Below are 18,120 nucleotides of genomic sequence, written 5' to 3'. Positions count from 1 at the left end.
GGTGTCGAGTTTTGACACCGAAAATAGTTTTTAGTACTATACGAAATAGTGGGTTTTCAAAAATGAAGAATATCAATTTTTCTGGGTCAAGTTGACCGTGTACCTACATACAAGTAATTTCATGTGAATTTCTAATACGAAGAAAAAGGCCAGGCTCACTATTTTAATTGAAGCATTTGAGTGCAATGCACGGTGCCCTAGGCCATATTTGAGTAATTGTGTGTTGGTTAAGAGAAATCGTCCCGGGCTGTTGAGCTGGACGTTATCCTTATTTGGGATACCCCCGAACAACGGAAGCCAGGCGCAGAGATTCTAGACCCTATGCTCCTTCGGGAAAGCCGTATGATAAAGAAACGTGCCGTGCTCAATGGGGTGAGACGATGCCCGGCAATGCTAGAAGACCGCCAAATTGAGAATAGGCCATGATATATCCGAGATCAAAATTAGGAGCGCATGATTAATTAAGTGTGGCGTTTCAGTTATTTGGAGCTTATTGTTGATCATGCTCTCATGATGTCTGTGATATAAATTATATTGACCTGCAAGGTGGATCTGAGATGAGGTAAGTCTCCTTGAATGTGTGGTTGTGATTAGGACACTTCTAGGCGTATTTCCCTCCTAATTGGGGTTTACAACTTAGACTCGCTGAGATGATATCTCACCCCGTTGTGGGACAACATTTTCAGGGTCATCGAGTGGAGGACCTGGAGCTGAGAGGAGGTGATTGGAAGCGTAGGTCAGTTAGGACCGCTTCTTTTTGGAAGGCTAGTCTTTTGTAGTCTTTTGGCCATAGACTTTTGTACATGACTCAGTGTGAATATAAAAGCATGTTTGTTTATGAATTCGTATCCTACTTTTTTATCCCGAGATGATTACTGTCAGGGGATTTCTTTTCGCTTCCGCGTGTGCAATAAAATGGAAAGGGTCGGCGACTCGTCTTGGGAAGTCGCAAATTATTATCAACCAAATAGGGATGGGCATGCGCTCGGGGTTCGGGGCGTGACAGCCTGCGAGGTCGACCTCGCCGGCCACCTCGCCAGTGGCCGCGAGGCTACCCTCGCGGCCTGGGTGGCGAGGGCGAGCCCCGCCAGCTCGGCGCGAGGCCAGCTGCCTCGAAGAACCCCAGGAATCACAAAACCCTCACCCCTGACGGATCGCCACCGCGGGAGAAATAGGCGAAAATCCGAGGCCGGAGCCGCGCGACCGAAGACACCCCGAGCTCCCGTAGACCCTAGAGACAACGACGACGATGACGACGAGCGGAGGAGGGAGGAAATTTCTAGGGCAAGATTGGGATCGGAGAACAGAGCGGGAGGAGTCCGGCCTCGCGCCGAGCTAGCGAGGCTTGCCCTCGCCGCCATGGGCGAGGCTCGACCCTTGCTGGGTCGGGCGAGGGCGAGCCTCGCCACCGGAGCCGCCCTTGCGGCCACCGGCAGGTGGCCGGCGAGGTCAACCTCGCCACTGTCGCCTTTGGTTTGTCGCCGAGCTCCCAAGCAACCGGCTAGAGGAAGAAGATGAGAAGAAAAATAAAAATAAAAAAAAAAAAAAGAGAAAAATAAAATAAAAATAAAAAATATTCAAAAATATTAAATATTATTAAAAATTGTACACGCGCCGATCAGGCCACATCACCGACCGGCATCCAAGAAGCAAAATTCGGCCAAAATTGGCTGGAAAAGACTGAATTGGCACATCGTAAAAATGTTTAGGACTAAATCGGCACCAAAAAAAGGTTTATGACTAAATCGGCACAAAACCAAAAGGTTTAGGACTTTTTTGCACTTTTCCCCCTCTTAGTCTTAGTCGAGCCCTATCGTCTTTCTCATTTGCTGCCACTGCACCAAGAATGCATGAAGACTCAGATATTACAGTTTCTTAGATGTTCAAGTTATCGTGAATAAACAATGAGTATAATCTATTTATTTGATTAGTAAGCATAACATAATGTCTTAACTAAACTATACTTGATTGCTAGGTCATTTATTAATATACTACAAGTTCTATTACAAATTTAAAAAACAATAATAATTCAATTATTTGTATGTAAAGTAGTCGAATTAACTATAATCGTTATATTTGCAATCACAACTGATTTTATTAAATAGCTGAACAATAATTATAACGTAATTATACCATTGATAGTTAAAAATTACAAAATAATCATCCAGTTATGATCATTATTAGATCTTTAATCACTTCGATTATCTAACATTAAAGGATAGTACGAAATTTCTCTCCTATACTTGTATAATGGTAAACAAGAGTACGACCTCGGACTTATTAGCCGCCCATTTCATAGTACCTGGAAATGGCAAATTTTATAAATTCTACAAACCTATCTGAAAAATAATGATTCCATTCTTATTCTTACTCTATTCAATTCTCATGGAATGACCATTCCATTTCTACCTTATTCCTTTCCACGAAGCAAACATATCGTGAACGTCACTTGCCGCTTTCCGATCTCCAAATATTTGGTAAACAAGATCACATCTAGAGCGGATGAAAAGCTTCGTGTCATTAACTGCCACGTTTTTCTTGATTTGGTAACCCATGGTCCCACTTTGGAAGAGTTGTTCACTTTCCACTAGTTTCACTTTTCATTTTGGTACCTGTATCGCGTTTCTTTGTTGTTTTGGGTAACTTTAATTTTCCAAAAAATTCACAAAACTCGCATTTTAACTTTCATTTAACTCGAGATATTTCAAACATTCCGAAATACTCAATCATCTATGCTCACAATCAAGTTCGATATTTTTTCGTATTTTTTGAAAACTTGAGTCGGAAACCCTACTCTTCAGACGGAGAGCTATAGGATGAAGTCATTAAGAAAATGACAATGTTCCACGAAAACAGACATCTTGTGGGTTGACTTTTATTTTACTCGGATACCTGAAATTTTCCAGAATTTTCAAGTATTGACACGGGTAGAGCAGCCTTTCGCTGGTACTTAAAATAAAGGCCAATTCATCTCTCGAAAAGGAAATTCAGGGTTTATTCCGGAAAACAGAATAATTTAAGACAGTGGTCCGGCTGCAAATTGCTATTTCAAGAAGAATCTAACTTAGGCTAATCCCAATGCAGTAAATTATCCTATAACAAGCAAGACATTCATCGAAATCCTCAGATTGAACATACTCGTGCCATCCCCCTGCCATCTCCCTCAATTCGGATCAATTGGACAAACGTCATAAAAGATTTCCTCTTTCAATCTCCTTTCGGCTAATGTTCCTATGAAACCAGTTTTGTCTGGACCATTTCGGTCGGGACCGTATCGAATTCGGGCAGTTTTCGGTGTCAGAGTTCGAAGCCTCGGTTCACATTTTTACCATTTTCTTTATTTGTTATTTTTTGGTGAAGAGGTGGAATTTAGGTGGATAGCTTCGGACCATTATCCCTTTCCTCACCAGCATGCTTTCCCAAAACAGGTATCTGCTTTAGCAGTGCTCCCAGAGACACAGTAGACTGTCCACATCAGGATTTCTTAAGGCCACGAGAATTCCGAGCGTCCCTCAATAAATGTCGAGAGATGCGAATTAGACATCCACATTCATTCCAAGCTTCAACCAGAATCCACCGGAACGGCTTCAAATCTTGGAGAATTGCGTGCTCCCAGACCCAAGAGACAAGTGGAATCCAATTCCAAATCCATCATCAACCCAGATTCGCTTCCGTTCGCTTGCAACAGGAGAATATACTTTTCGACAACAGCGAGAGACCCCCCAAAAACCATACGACTGAATTTCCTGGCTTAGTCTTTAAATCAAGGTAAAAGAAACAAAAACAGAAAAGGACTGGAATTTTAAGGGGGAATTTTGGAGATTGAGACAGGACACACTTTTAATAGAAAGCTTCTGCAGAATCAGCGGTTTACCAGCAGGGCCGACCCTAGGAATTCGAATGATTAATCTTCTCCGGAAATTCTACGACAGCTTACACATTAAGACACCACAGTTAGATCCTGAGCTTGTTGCTAACGTCGAATCCGACCCATCAGGACAGACGTTTCTTTTGACGCGATTCCCCCTAGGTCAAGAATCATGACCTCAAGCACACCAATAATCTAAAACCCCATTTCACAGCTTTAAGATCCCTTCTTTCCCCGGTTTGTTGAGTATCCATGAGGGATCCATCATTGTTTGGTTTCCGAATTTGTCCACTTTTCCTACCCGACTTCCAAAAGGAAACTGTCCCCTAGAGTTAACCACCCCCAAATTTAATCAAGGAGGATATTGCCCATTCATTCTCATTCTCGCTGGGGAGCCAATACCCAGCCAAAATGATAGCGCCTTGCCCATGCCTATTTCATTTTGGATAATCCATAGGCAAGCAGGCACAAGGTATGAAAGGGTCTATCTGAGTCAAGTTATGCCGAGCGGAGTCTGTTTCTTGCTTCATCCACTCGGCATTATGCAGATACTGTACTGTAGTTCGGGGTTATGTCGGGTCGGATTTTAGTTTTCAATGTGTCATTTCATTGGTTACTGTTTGATGGCAAAGTCTTGTTCGTTTGCTCTCCGATAAAGCAAAGCCGATGCTTCCACCCTGTTGTCATCGAGACATGCAAAAACTGTCAAACTTATAAACTTATGGAATGCCCAAGCTAATTACCAAATCAAATCCTGGAACCCGAAACCTACCAGCCAGGGTGGACAACAAATCTTCCACTTGAAAGAGCCCAATTTACCTGATGCAGAATTAAGAACAAAATCAAGTCAGCCTTCAGAAAAGGAAAATAATCACGTCTTGTAATCAGCAAAACCCAGTATGGTATCCTTAATTCCAGCTCAAGAGTCCTTGGCTGGCGTCGCTCAAAAGACTGGCAAAAACTTTCAAGTGACCACGACGGAAAATGCAACCAGCAGACAGCCCCCTTGCCTTATAGTGCAATTATCAATACAGAATGGTGGTCCTGTTTAATACGCAAAGAATGTCTCACCAGGCATATTTTTTGCTACGGCTAATGAGGTTTAACTTCCCAGACTCACGGACTTACTGACAACCTAATGAATTCCTCATGCAGTAGAAACTAAGAAATTCAACTATCCTATACTATAATCCATCATGCCAGAACCAAGTAGGCACATACCCTATTATTCCATATAGTCATGGAATCAGGCACGTTACCTTATCTGTTCCGAGAGAATTGGCAACTACATGAGTAACCTGATCATCTATCTGGTTGGTACAGGTGGCACCAAACTGCTCAGCTGTCTGCCACAGTGGATGAAGTTGAGGGTTGGCCTCACCGACAGGAAATATCCTGCTGAAAACTATACGACAGCCACCCAAAATCTTCTGTTGCTCGGCAGCTAATATATTTCTAACATCTACATCGTCTAAAGATTGATGGGCAAAAAAATCCTGATGTATTCGCTCAATAACCTGTTGGAGGCAAGGCAAGCATATAAGAGAAGAGAGTTATTCCATTAAAAGATCCCCAATTCTAACTGTAAGCTCACCGCCAAAGATGAAGCCAATGTTCCAGCTTCAGGTCTCTCATCATGGTCAATCTCAAGAAGAGATGGACCCAAAAGCCCAAACTGGCGTCTGCTACAGGGAAAATAAGTATATCTGCATAACATTGTATTAGATGAGAATTGTGAAAAAGTAAAACACCATAATCAGGTGTCAATTGTAAGACTTGTGAAAGTGAACATAAATTAATACATCCCTTCAAAGTCCAGTATACTTGCCTTTCTACAACTATCAGATTTAGTTTGTTGTGTGGCCACACTCTCACGGAGTCGTCTATGATGACGACAGATGATTCCATTCCCAAAACTCCTTCCAAATCCTTACTCTTGGGACACCTGTCATCACTATCAAATGGATCACCATCATCACCCCTTGATATGACTCTACCTGCAAACAGCACCCCTTTTGGATCGAGCACTTTTGCCATCTCTGTAGCGTAAAGCTTGTTGCCCATGGTGTAAAGATGCAGCTCATAAAGCTTACTAGCCTACAAGACAATGACCACAATAAGCTTAACATTTAGCATGACAAGAAGCAGACAAAGGAACTGGATGTGGAAGGTTACCTTCTCCAAAAAGTTCCAGATTCCTGGCCTCAACTTCGTCCACATTCCCATATGAATAAATCTAAAAAGATGTCTCTGAGGTTGTGCTCTGTCCTGTTCCTCTTTTTTCCTCAAGATCTCTTCATGTACAGGCTCCACTTCACCGAACTATCCAACAGACACGTTAAATCATTTAAGCAAAATCAGCAACATAGAAGAACCAGGGCTACTTCTACAAGTCAATTACAATTCACCTTGGCTGAATTGAGAAGTGTGTGATCAAGATCTAAAACAAGGCAGAGCTTGCGTGCAGCAAACATTTTCCTCTGTTCCTCCATCCTCCTTGCCCTCTCTCTCTGAATGGCTGCTCTTTGCTGATCATCATATCCTTCGAATATATGCTCCAGATCTCCCCATGAACTTTGTGAGGGAGATGGGCCTGGTGCACTTACTTCCACCAAGGGATCAGTCCCAGATCGCTTGTCCTTGTGGTTTGGAAGTTCAGTTTTTGCATCCACTCCTGATGTAGATTGCATAGGTGTCTGAGAAGCTGGCACTGGGTTTGTTGATGATTGTGAAGAAGACATAATAACAGGAATATTCTTCGAGTGCTTTAGAATCTTCTGAGACACATCTGATGCTACAGAAGATTCAGAAGGCAGTGTTTTTCTATCTGCTAGATCCTCCGTCTGTGTCCGTGACACTGGAGGAGTATGCTTCAACTGCTCAGTACCCATGCTGCCAGTCCTCTGAAGCATGTTGCCATGGAGGACACGGCGAGGGTCACGGGGTTTCATGCGAATTTTGCCCAACTCATCCTGCTGCCCCTACACGAGATGAAGAGTCCAAAACTTTCACCGCACCAATTTCAAAAGATATAAAAACATAGAATTTCAGAGAAAAAGGATGGAAGAACAGCTCAAATGATTCAGTATTGCAAGCAATGTGCCACAGAAATCTCACTAATGCATAGTACAGAGACGTGAGTAGAAAGCAAAATATCATCCCAAATTTGCTAATATCCAAGGATGCAAGCTTAAACATCCTCCTGAACCTTCATTACAAGCTAAAGTTTAAAAGAGGTTTTTAAATAAAGTAATAAGCAGAAAAGATGCATGAAACTGCCTTCTTGGCACAGAACAAAAGCTAATAAAATTCCCAAGTTTGCTAAGTACACAATGCTTACCACAGGTGCCACTGGAGTGGGAGCCGGAAGCATTGCAGCAGGTTTCTGCAGAATCCCAGACCCTGCTGCTGTTGCTGGTGCAAGAGTGACCTTGGGTGCTGCTCCCAGTATAGAAGCAGAGTTGGACTGAGAACTCATGTTTTTTGAAGGATCAACGGGGTTTTGCTGGGCCTCTGCTGATAATTTCTGCTGTTGACCCATTTTTAGTAAATTCATTAACATTGTTGGATTAACAGCAATATCCTTCAATAATGCAGGCAGAGCAGCTGCTGGATTGACACTTGCAACTCTAGACAAATTGTTCCCACTGCTGCTGATCGCCACACTGGACTTACCACTGTCTATAGATGGATAAATCACCCCATTATCTGTTCTCTTCAAATCACTTGCATTTTCCAGTGGATTGTTTCTATTGATTGCTTGATATCCTCCGGCACGAGGATCCTCCAGCCAGCCACCAGTTTTCATATCCTTTATAGCACCAGAATTTTCAAATCCATTTCTTAGCCTTTTTGTTGCAGGACCATCAAGAGCAGGATCCTCCAAGTTCCTTTGCTTTCTAGCAATCATGCTCCCACCAAGAAGTTCGGCTCTCGGTGCACCATGTATCACAGGCAAGGGCCGTTGGTTAAGGTCCAGATTACCCGAATCGGAATTGGCAAACCTAAGCCTCGGATCTCTACTCTTTCCAGAAGATTTAACAGGAAGATTAGACCCAGAGCTTGTAACGGCATGATTTTGTGGAACCGCCGCTCCTTGCATATTGATATTGTTAACATGGGGCAAAGAGGAGAAAACTGGGCGCCCCAAGTTAGGTGCATTCATAATTTTAGTATTACCAATTCTAGAACTAGAACTGGAGACTTCCCCACTAGTATCATCAACTCCATTTTCATGCTCCTCTGAAGGGGTTGGGCTTGGAAGTCTGTCATTGGAAAAGGAATTACTCCCGAACTTCTGTTGGAACTTTCGTTGATAGTGGTCAACCGCTTTAACTGCATCAGTTTCGTAAGGATGCACTTTGAAGGCTTCTGCTTCCTGCGCTGATTTACCCATGCTCATGCTCATCTCTGGCTTAAAAATTCCATCTGCCCTAGATAAAAATGGCCCCCTTGAAGAGGGTGGTGCTTGTTGAGTGGGTGATGGAAGACTGTCTTCATCGTGATCCTTGTGAAGATCAAGCAAAGGAAGCAACATTCCTCGAGCCTTGGCACCCGAATTCCCTAGTTTCAGAGCTTTTAGAGTAATCTTTCGACCAGTCTGATCAGTCGACTCAGCAAGTAATGATTCTCCGTGTACTTCACTTGACTGCCTTAAATTATAAGCAGCAATGCCACTTGAATTTTCCGAATTTTTCGGGTACGAAGAAGGTTCGTTGAATCGATTATCTTTCTCTCTATCACCAGCTTTTGCACTCGACATTATAGGAATTGCATTTAAGTAGCATATCATGTCCTCTATCTGAAAAGGCAATAATCACAACAACATTCAGTGCCATTCTATGAAAACTAACTTCAACATCCATAACAAAGAAAAATTAAATGCAGAAATTCAACCTCCTTCGCCTGGTCAGAGGAAAAAAAAGAGGGATGGTTGCTCTTCACGAGAGAAAGCAGCCTGTCACGAATCGGGAACCAAGAGAATTAAATAATGACTAGAAAAATTTCCTTGGAAAGCAAAACAAAAAGAGAAACTAATAACCTTGAAATTTTGTCCTTGTTCTGTTCCTTCTGGCTAGAATCCATGAGGCAGAATTCCTGTCAACAAAGCATAGAAATTGATCAATGCCCGTCCATTAAAAGTAAAGTCTAAGTGACGCCAAACTGGGATTTCGCAATATGGAGCCGAAGCACTAGCAGACATCTTACAGCATGGACTCCTTGAATTGCCAGCAAGAACAGCTGTATCAGTGCATCCTTCAAGGTAAGACTATTCACCAAAACCACTTCCTTGAGATTCTCCAGACAACCTTGCAGGCGGCAACATTCTTCTTCGAATGATCTACCACAGCAAAACACATCAAATTAATCAAAACTAAAGCTGGAGCACTTCATTGCTCGTACTAGGCACGCCCCCATTCTCTCGAGTCTGAAACACATTCTAACAAAAACCAACCATTGACTCTTATTGACTTCACTTACATCTCTTCACTGGACGACATCACGCTATCAAGAGCTTCTTGAATCAAGTAAATTCGCCTCTCCACTTCCTCCTCTCCCAACTCCATCTCACACTCGCCGCTGCCATTGCTCACGGTCTCGGCAATCAAGGTCGCCTCCCCACCGTCTCCATCGACCTTATCCACCACCTCCGAGTCGAGATCGATTTCCCCTTCCTCGAGTTCCCCTTCCTCCTTCTCGCTGTCGTGGACCTTCCCGTCCCCTTCATCCCCGCTGTCGTCGATCACAACTTTCTCCCCTCCCTTCCCCGACTCGCCCTTCTTTCCATTCACCGCCGCCGCCGCCGCCGCATCCGCATCCATCACGACGATCTCGCTCAACGGCTTCTTCTGCACCGCCTGCGCCCAGGCGAGGTTGTGGAGTCCCGACGTGTACCCCTTCTCGACCTGATACCTGTACAGGTCCTGCATCGTCCAAACCCTAGCCTTCGGCTTCGACGCCTCCTTCGCATCCTTCGCGTCCTGCTTGAAATCCTCCTCACTGATCTCCTCGATCGACATGGCGTCCGAAATCTCCCCTTCCTCCACGTCCACCGCCCCCTCCTCCTTCACCATCCCCCACACCAATCCCAGCAACCCTCCCGCCGACCGATCCGCCGCACCACCGCCGAATCGACCCCACTCCACTTCAACCTCCGCCGAGAAATCCGACCGAATTCAGGTTATTTTAAACGGCCAGATCCGATCCGATCCGATCCCGTCGGCGGGGTTGTTCTTATAAGATCTACACGATCGGGCCGGGGGGAAGGGAGAGCGAAATTCAGGCGGAGCCCGACAAGTCTTAGGATTTTCTCCGATCGCGAGATCCGGTCGTCCCCGACAAGTTTAATCGTTAATTATGCGGTGAAAAAAAAACCCCTTATTCGAATCGAAGCTCGAAGCTTTTTCTTTCTTCCCCCTTCGAACGCGCTAAAGATTCAAGAGAGAGAAAAGAGGAGAGAGAGGGAGAAGAGGACGAGCGGCCCGAACACGGAAGCGAAGATGGAGGCCGAGGACAGGAGAGAGAATACGAATGACGGGAGCGAGGAGAGGACGAGGTTTTCTTTTATAGTGACGAGGGCAAGCAGCGGCAGCAAGGAAGGGGGGCCAATCTAGGAAACGGCGCGGCCCGAATCTGGGCCGTACACGTCAGCGATCTCCGTGACGAGTGGGGTGGCGAGGGCTTTCGTCGGTTCTGGGTCTCGCCCCGGAGGGGGGCGATGCCACCAGGAGACGTGCGGTGAGGGCTTCATTGCTTTTCTGTGTTTTTTTTTTTTTTTTTTCTCTTTTGCCTCTTGGAATTTGGATTTTGTTTCTTCTCTTCTTTTTGCTGGCTAATTATATCTGGATTTTCACTGGCTGCGAGCCTCACTTAGGTACTACATATTCGTTAGCATCAATTAAGCAACTGCGCTCCCAATGCGGTGACGGTGATGATAAAAATTAGGGTTTTTGCATGCTTTCATCAGTGAAATAATTACTTTTTCTTTTTAATCTCCTCAATCACTCTGAAAAAGAAAACTGCCCGATATGCAGACGGAGGTATAATCGTTAGCCTAGCGCAAAATTGGGTTGGATTTGAAAAGTCAAGTTGAACGTGTTTCTTAAGTTTGCTTGTTACTTGCATTGATAAGCGTGCGAAACGTATTTAATACAAGATAGCTCGTGTTAGCATCTTTGCCGTGCTTACAGATGATAAAGAGTAATTTTACTATACTTTACATCTTAGGACTTTTGTATCTCTAGATACACTTTTATTTTGCCACTTATTCCTTTTTGATGCAGCCATTATATTTTTAATCTATTGGAGGTGACAAAGTCTTTCAATTTGATCAAAATGTCTTGCCGTTCTTATTGAAATAAATCGCACATTAACATGTTAACTAAATCAGGTCAACTAGTGCTTAAATATGTCAAGCGATAAACTTGCCTGAAAACACATTTTTTATCATGCTATGAGGTGGATCCATTTATGCCAAATTTAAACCTGTTTAACTATGTATGTTGTCATATAAATCAATTGTGTCGTATTAGGGCCGTTAAATGGGTGGGTCAAGTAATTTGGGTCATGTCGAAAATGGTTTGATTCATATTAACTCATTTAACCCATTTTGACATATTTTCATTTAATGTAAATTTGACGATCCGTACTCGACTTGACTCATACTTAGCCCATATCCAACTTGACCCATATTATCGAGACACTTTAATATTTAACTCAATCTAGGAAAATCTTAGACCAAAAAAAAAATAAAAATCTGGGAAAATCAACTCCCACCTATTTAATCCATTTTAAGCTCTTCACATACACACACACACATGTATGTTATTTGAATAAAAACTTCACATCAAATTGAACATAAGAAAGAAAGTATATTAAACAATAAAAATTAGTAAATAAAATAGAAAAAGTAAAAAACCTTAAATTAAAATACTTTTGAAAATTTCTTGATAAGAAAAAGTTTGATTAGTTAATGATTGACATGAAAATAATATTTGTTTATAACAAATCTTCTAGAATGCGAGAATGCATAACTTCTTAATTGTGATTTATCAAATTAAAAATTACATTATAATGTTTAGAATTTCTATTTTGATATTGATTGAATTTCAATCTAGACAACATCGAGTTCCTCTAAAAGTACCTCTCCGATATGTATATGGATATCTATCTATAAAAAATATTTAAAAATATTAAAAATTTATTATTATTATTATTATTATTATTATTATTATTATTATTATTATTATTATTATTTTATTATTTTCTTCTTTTTCTTTCTTCTTCTTCTTCCCCCTTGTTCCTTTGTCGGCGATGACCAACCCAAGCTCACTAGGCCAAGCTTTGTCGTGGTTGATTTCATGCATTGCTAGATCCAAATGAGCGCGAGCTTAGCTAAGGCCAACGAGCTCGCGACTTGTCGGATTTGGGCAAACCCGAGCTTTGTTGTGGCCAACAAGGTTGCCGCTCACCAAATCCAGCAAGCTCGAGCTCAACCAAGGCTGGCGAGCTTGCAACTTGCTAGATCCAAGTGAGATCCAAGCAAGTTTTGGCCTTGCCAATGACTAGCAAGGCATAAGCTCATCAATCTGGTGAGACTCAAACTCACCGATGTTGGGCAAGCTCGATCTTGCCAGATTGGTGAGGCTCGAGCCTCACCAGTTGTTAGCGACCTCAAGCTCGGCTGAGGCCGGTGAACTTGAGCCTCGCATAGTCGATCATCAACTGTCGCCATGCCGACTATCGATTAAGGAAGGAGGAAGAAGAAAGAAAAAGAAAGAAAAAGAAATATAAAAAATAACTCTAATTTCAATTTTTATAAAGTTAAAGGGAGGAAGTTGGGTTATAAATGGGTTTTTAAGTCCAACTCATTTAAGGTCCATTTAACTAGTCTCTTTAAAATATAAATGACCCATTTTAAAATGTAAGTGATCAATATATGATCTATTTATGATTTATATGATTTAAATAGATAAACTGTGGGTCTAAGACGCATTTTGACACCTCTATGTTGTACAAACGAGTCGTGCCAAGAATGGTTGGTCTTAAATGTCAATCATGTTTCCTTCTATCTATTGTAATGAAAAAGTCATCCGTGCCTCCCTTTAACTTTTCTCTTATCTTGTCACTTTCTTTGTTTCTGAAAAAAAAAATGATAAATCTATTGTCTGATGTTAATTCATTAATAATTTTTTTTAATTTAGCCAATTGAATCTTACACTTTTAACGATTTGTTAATGTAATCATTCTAGCTAATTTTGACCGAAAATCACTGACATAAATGATTTTTTTGAAATTATTCCCTATTTTCATTTTTATACTTCTTCCTTTGTTGGTTGCAGGGCCTCGGCAATGGCTAGCAAAGTTGAGCCTTGCTCGAGGCTTGCGAGGTCAACTCTCGCCATATTTGACAACCAATGTAAGAAGAAGGAAAAAAGGGGAAAAAGAAATAATAAAGTAAAAAAAAGACAATTTTCAGAATTTTATTTTTAAAATTACAAAAATGGTCCATGTTAGTACGATCATCTCTCTAGCCAAGCCATTTAAGATGAGTGGTGATTATTGACCTTCCACATTAACGGTTTATGGCCAATTTGGCCAAAAGGACTAATTGACAAATGACAAAAAGATTTGAGATTAAATTGGTCAAATTTAAATGTTTATTATTGAATCGACGTTCGAATAATAAAATTAAATTTTTTTGGTAATTATTTGCTTGTGTTTTTATTTATTTATCCTGCTCCCTTCTTTCTATAGTCGAGACATGCTATCATTTTCTAGCAATTATAGTCTAAGAAGCATTAATACTCTTCGAGAGTCTTGGTGTCGTGTTAAAGACTCTGACATGCGTCAAATACTCTTAGACACTCATTCCTTAGACACTCTTTGACACTTGGTCAATTGGTGTTGAAAAATATAATACCTAGTCGACTCTCTGATACTCTTCGATACGCGAGTCTGGAATTTAAACATGCGAATTTGGAATTTCAACATGTAATTTTGAACACGCACGGGTCAATTTTAAATTTTTTAATAAATGATGGGTCAATATGTAAAATGTAAAAAAGAAGAAGAAAATAATACTTTTCTTCTCTTTTAATGTTCACTTCCCGTGGCATACAATTCAGCTCCTAGTTTGCTAACTTTTTTATCTTCCCTTTTGACACGCTCTAACATATAAGTCTAAAATATAGATTGCTTGTGTTTTTTCTCTAAGTTTAATGAATTATTGGAATGAGGTTGAATTTGTTAAATTGAAATAATGAATGATATTAACAAATAATGGATTAATGTTTTTAATATAAATTTATTCTAAATTTTTTATTATTATTTATTTATTTGTGAATTTGAATGACATTAATTTGTTTAAAATAATCATAAAAATGATAATTTAATATATAACGTGTTTCAAGGTATTATAATTATCTATTTTTTGAGAAATGACGTATCGGAGATTGTGTCGTATCGTGTGTTACATATCAGTATCGGTTTTGCTTAGATTATAATTGTGACAATGATAAGTAAGATCTTGTACATGGTATACTTCTGGTCCGTACCAATGACGGACGCTAGCACGTAGTTCCTCTTCGCAACCCTAAAGTACACGTCCGTTACCAATAGGGCGCCCATGAGTAGCTGTGTCAACGTCAAGAACCCGTGCATTGTCCAAACATAGACAAACAATACCTCTCTCTCTCGCTCTAATGTTTGCAACCCAAAACGGTAAAACCTAAGTCTATTTCTACTTCTGTAATCTGAATAGTGTTGTCATTTTGGAAAGAGTACATCTACTACTGGGAAGATCAAGGAAGCAATTCCCCATTTCAGAACATCAGGTGAAACGGCAAGACATCAACTCACCTATGAATCAAACAGAACTAAAATCCATGTTTACACTGCATGTCTTTCGTGGAAGTGGAAGGAAGCAAGTAAGACTCGAATCTTCAAAGGCTCCTTCAATAAAAATAAAAATTTTGGGTTTCGGGGGACTATGGTCGCAAGGCCAAAACTTTAAAGGAATTGATGGAAAAAGAAAAGAAAAAAAAGGAATCTTCAGATGACTCTCAATTCTATCTCAACATTCTTTTCCATCTTCACTTGCACCACCAGGACGTGTTTCCTAGGACTTACCCAGGCAAAATCTGTTGGCAGCAGGAAAAACACGATATTGGTGATAACAGCAGAATCTTGAAGCAGCTCCAAAGATTTGCAATGACATTAAGCCAAAAGAGTTTGACAAATCAGAAGTGCACATCTCAGTTCACAATCGAGCAAACCACCCGATAGCACCACCAGGACATGTTTCCTAGGACTTACCCAGGCAAAATCTGTTTGCAGCAGTAGACACACAATGTTGATGTTGACAGCAGTATGCCGAAATGGCTCCAAAGATTCGCAATGACGTTATGCCAAAAGAGTCTGAAATCAGAAGTGCATATCTCAATTCACAACAATCTGAGCAAACCCATCCAATAGCACCACCAGGACATGTTTCCTAGGACTTACCCAGGCAAAATCTGTTTGCAGCAGTAGACACATGATATTGGCGATAACAGCAGAATGCCGAAAGGGCTCCAAAGATTCGCATTGACATTAAGCCAAAAGAGTCTAACAAATCAGAAGTGCATATCTCAGTTCACAACAATCAGAGCAAAACCTGATAGCTAACACACAAAAAAATGTCCGAAAGAATCTCCTTTGCCCCCTCATCAGGTCAAAATCTCCAGTGTCGCCTGCTCAATCCTTCCCGTCATGCCTCGGGTTTCTTCTGCACTAGCTTTTCTATCAAATCAGCGGCTTCTTGGACTGTGGTTATGTTCTGAGAGCTTTCCTCCTCGACGCTGATATCAAATTCTTCCTCCAAAGCCATCACTATCTCCACCTGCAGATTTAAGAATGCCATTTCATGGGTTGCGTGATCAGTCTAGATTAATCAAAATTGAACTTTAATGTACAAAATTTTAGATCCACTGACATATCTCTGAATTGAGATTTAAAAGCCTATTCAAGGTTCCTAGTTTCGCACTTCCTCAAAGAAATATTAACATCCATAATAATTAGTTTGAATTCGAGACATACTGTATCAAGGGAGTCAGCTCCTATGGCAGAAAACTTGGACTCTGGAGTGAGCTCGGCCTCCGCAGGAAGCGCCAGCTGTTTCCTCACTATTTCACACACTTTGTCGACAGTCTCAGGCTTCGCCTGCTGAACAAGTATACAAGGTTGGTATGGTCGAAATACAGTCACCAAGTACTATACTGGAGCCTCTCTCCTAGTAATTTCGACTAAGATAGTTCTCTTCTCTGCTACAACTCATCAAGTTAGGGAAAGATGCGTGAACAGACGATGCTATGTACTATACCGCACAAGAGACGCGGAACCGGGAACTCCTCAAGGAAGGGAAGCCATTCTTTCTCCACCCCAGAGAGACGACCTTCAAGCTTGAGGTCTGCAAAAAAATTAGTTGACATCTATGATCAAATTGAACAATAGCTACAAGTGAGATCTCAAGATATCCTTACAGCATTCCATATTTTGAAGGCGAATTCCAACCCAAAGCAAATTTTCCCGAGCCATTTTGAGAAACACGCACCCTTATGTGCTAATCACACCACACATATACAACACTAGTTTGGATCATTATACAGAATATATGCGACCCTACTCTAAACCTTGAGGCCAGAGCATAAATATAACTCACTGTCACTGAAAAACTAGTCAAGCAACACAGCCATGTCCCCAGCCAATGGCGGGCAGTTCTGGGGTTTCTCAGTGTAATTTTCAGTTAGCACATACAATAAGAATTTCGTGTAAAATTTCAACGTCTGGCTTCCCCGACCTTGCACGAATTTCCTTTTATTCTTGGCCTCGATAATCTAGTTTTCTGGTTATGCCACACCATGACAACATCAAGTACAGTCCCAATTTCAAAGCGAACAAAACCAATGCTCATAGAAACAGAAAGGACATGACAACTACTGGTACATTTCCCCAGCCAGAGCATGTAATCTCTCGTTTCCCTTTTGTGATAGTACTAATTCTGTGGACGTTACCCATTAACAAGAAAAGAAAACACAAGACAGAGCACGCATGTGGGTTCTCAACAGAAACTCCAATCAAACCTATCCAGGTGCAAATCCCGTCACCAGAACAACGAATTAAAAGCCTCTGACATGGTCGGCACGACATGAGAACGAGACAAACGCAATGTCTCCCCCGTCCCGTTCCCAGCTGCACCGGATGCGGCCGAGATACACACAGTGCCCCTGATTCACACCTCCGAGCAGAAACCCGAAGGAACAAAAGGGAAGGGACATGGAGAAACTCACCTCGTTGCTCTTCAGTGACGGCTTCGAGAGAGCTCTGAAGGTGACGGAAGCAGCAGAAACGCTAGCCATTCGCTCCGCAGCTGCAGAAGAAGAAGAAAGAAGAAGATGAAGAGGCTACGAACTACGAAGTATGCTGACAAAGAAGATAAACCGCGAGACGTTCGAGTATTTTATACGGTGGAGCGCGCGCTCATTTGAGCCGTCGGATTGGGTTTCTGGAACGATGTTGGCGGCTGGATGGACGATGCCGGCAGGAGTTGTCGGTCCCGCTTGGCTGGGATTGGGGGGAGGGATCTGGCACCGAGTGGCTGGCGTGCGTCGTGTTGCCACTTGCTTTTGCTGACTTGACAATCACTGTTTCTCTCGTCTGCCACCCTGGAGGCCTAGGAAAATTACAGACAGAAAACGCTTTATGAATTTTGAGGGTAACGCACGTTTGTCTCTATATTTTTAATTGTTAGATGTTAGTATCTGAAATTTACCGGATTTATTTATAATTTCATCTTTTTTTAATAGAAATATCTCTTCTACCAAAGACAAAAATATTCTTGATACGATCTATTTGTGCAACACGACATAATACGTAATTACACTAGTTTGGATTTGGTATAAGCAGATTTGTGCCATAGATAATGTTGTGTTTTACTCAACCGACTCACTTAATTTGTGTAAACTCAAATCAACACATTAAGCTAACGTGTTAACATGTCATTTATTTTAACATAATACTGTTAAACACTTTTTAACCAATTTAGATTCATATTTAAAGACTTTGTATACTTTATGAAAATAACATCCGTGTTGAGAAGCACAAAACATAAAACAAAAGCATATTTAGGGATACAAAGGCTTAGAATATTAATAAAAGCTAATTCATTGATACAATTTAGATTTAACACGTGAAGTGAAATTATCCATATTCAT

At 41.4% G+C, this 18,120-nt stretch overlaps 2 protein-coding genes across 5 annotated transcripts; both read right to left on the bottom strand.

The window, feature by feature from the left end:
- Positions 1-2,972: 2,972 nt before the first annotated feature.
- Positions 2,973-10,412, bottom strand: LOC104453549 (RNA polymerase II C-terminal domain phosphatase-like 3). The gene is made up of 12 exons (XM_010068140.3): positions 9,350-10,412; positions 9,077-9,209; positions 8,910-8,965; positions 8,765-8,825; positions 7,209-8,669; positions 6,277-6,849; positions 6,044-6,190; positions 5,697-5,965; positions 5,463-5,574; positions 5,128-5,385; positions 4,641-4,687; positions 2,973-4,545 (listed from the first exon to the last, which is right to left on the bottom strand). Exons 1-12 carry the CDS (start codon positions 9,940-9,942, stop codon positions 4,482-4,484), a joined length of 3,774 nt encoding a protein of 1,257 aa, XP_010066442.2. The 5' UTR covers positions 9,943-10,412; the 3' UTR covers positions 2,973-4,481.
- Positions 10,413-14,704: 4,292 nt separating this feature from the next.
- LOC104453548 (acyl carrier protein 4, chloroplastic) lies at positions 14,705-17,350 on the bottom strand. Of its 4 annotated transcripts, none has more exons than XR_001988728.2 (6): positions 17,197-17,350; positions 16,230-16,316; positions 15,947-16,072; positions 15,374-15,749; positions 15,185-15,286; positions 14,705-15,009 (listed from the first exon to the last, which is right to left on the bottom strand). XR_001988728.2 is itself a non-coding variant. In XM_039316663.1 (4 exons), exons 1-4 carry the CDS (start codon positions 17,263-17,265, stop codon positions 15,618-15,620), a joined length of 414 nt encoding a protein of 137 aa, XP_039172597.1. In that variant the 5' UTR covers positions 17,266-17,350; the 3' UTR covers positions 15,312-15,617. The 4 variants fall into 4 exon arrangements, 2 of the variants coding, with proteins under 2 accessions (XP_039172597.1, XP_010066441.1); XR_005552879.1 differs by having other exon boundaries at positions 15,947-16,069; XM_039316663.1 differs by lacking the exons at positions 14,705-15,009; positions 15,185-15,286 and having other exon boundaries at positions 15,312-15,749.
- Positions 17,351-18,120: the final 770 nt, after the last annotated feature.

Source organism: Eucalyptus grandis, chromosome 7 (assembly GCF_016545825.1).
Source record: "Eucalyptus grandis isolate ANBG69807.140 chromosome 7, ASM1654582v1, whole genome shotgun sequence".
Classification (NCBI taxonomy): Eukaryota; Viridiplantae; Streptophyta; class Magnoliopsida; order Myrtales; family Myrtaceae; genus Eucalyptus; species Eucalyptus grandis.
Note: the sequence above shows the minus strand (reverse complement) of the source record. Positions and strands in the feature narration are given on the sequence as shown.

Excerpts from the sequence above, each read along its gene's own strand:
- LOC104453548 (XM_039316663.1), bottom strand. The coding sequence starts at position 17,265 with ATGGCTAGCGTTTCTGCTGCTTCCGTCACCTTCAGAGCTCTCTCGAAG. Across the intron at positions 16,317-17,196 it reads CGTCACTGAAGAGCAACGAG|ACCTCAAGCTTGAAGGTCGT; the intron begins GTGAGTTTCTCC and ends ATTTTTTTGCAG. Across the intron at positions 15,750-15,946 it reads GAGCTGACTCCCTTGATACA|GTGGAGATAGTGATGGCTTT; the intron begins GTATGTCTCGAA and ends TTAAATCTGCAG.
- LOC104453549 (XM_010068140.3), bottom strand. The coding sequence starts at position 9,942 with ATGGTGAAGGAGGAGGGGGCGGTGGACGTGGAGGAAGGGGAGATTTCG. Across the intron at positions 9,210-9,349 it reads ATGTCGTCCAGTGAAGAGAT|ATCATTCGAAGAAGAATGTT; the intron begins GTAAGTGAAGTC and ends TTGCTGTGGTAG. Across the intron at positions 5,575-5,696 it reads AATCTGATAGTTGTAGAAAG|ATATACTTATTTTCCCTGTA; the intron begins GCAAGTATACTG and ends AATGTTATGCAG.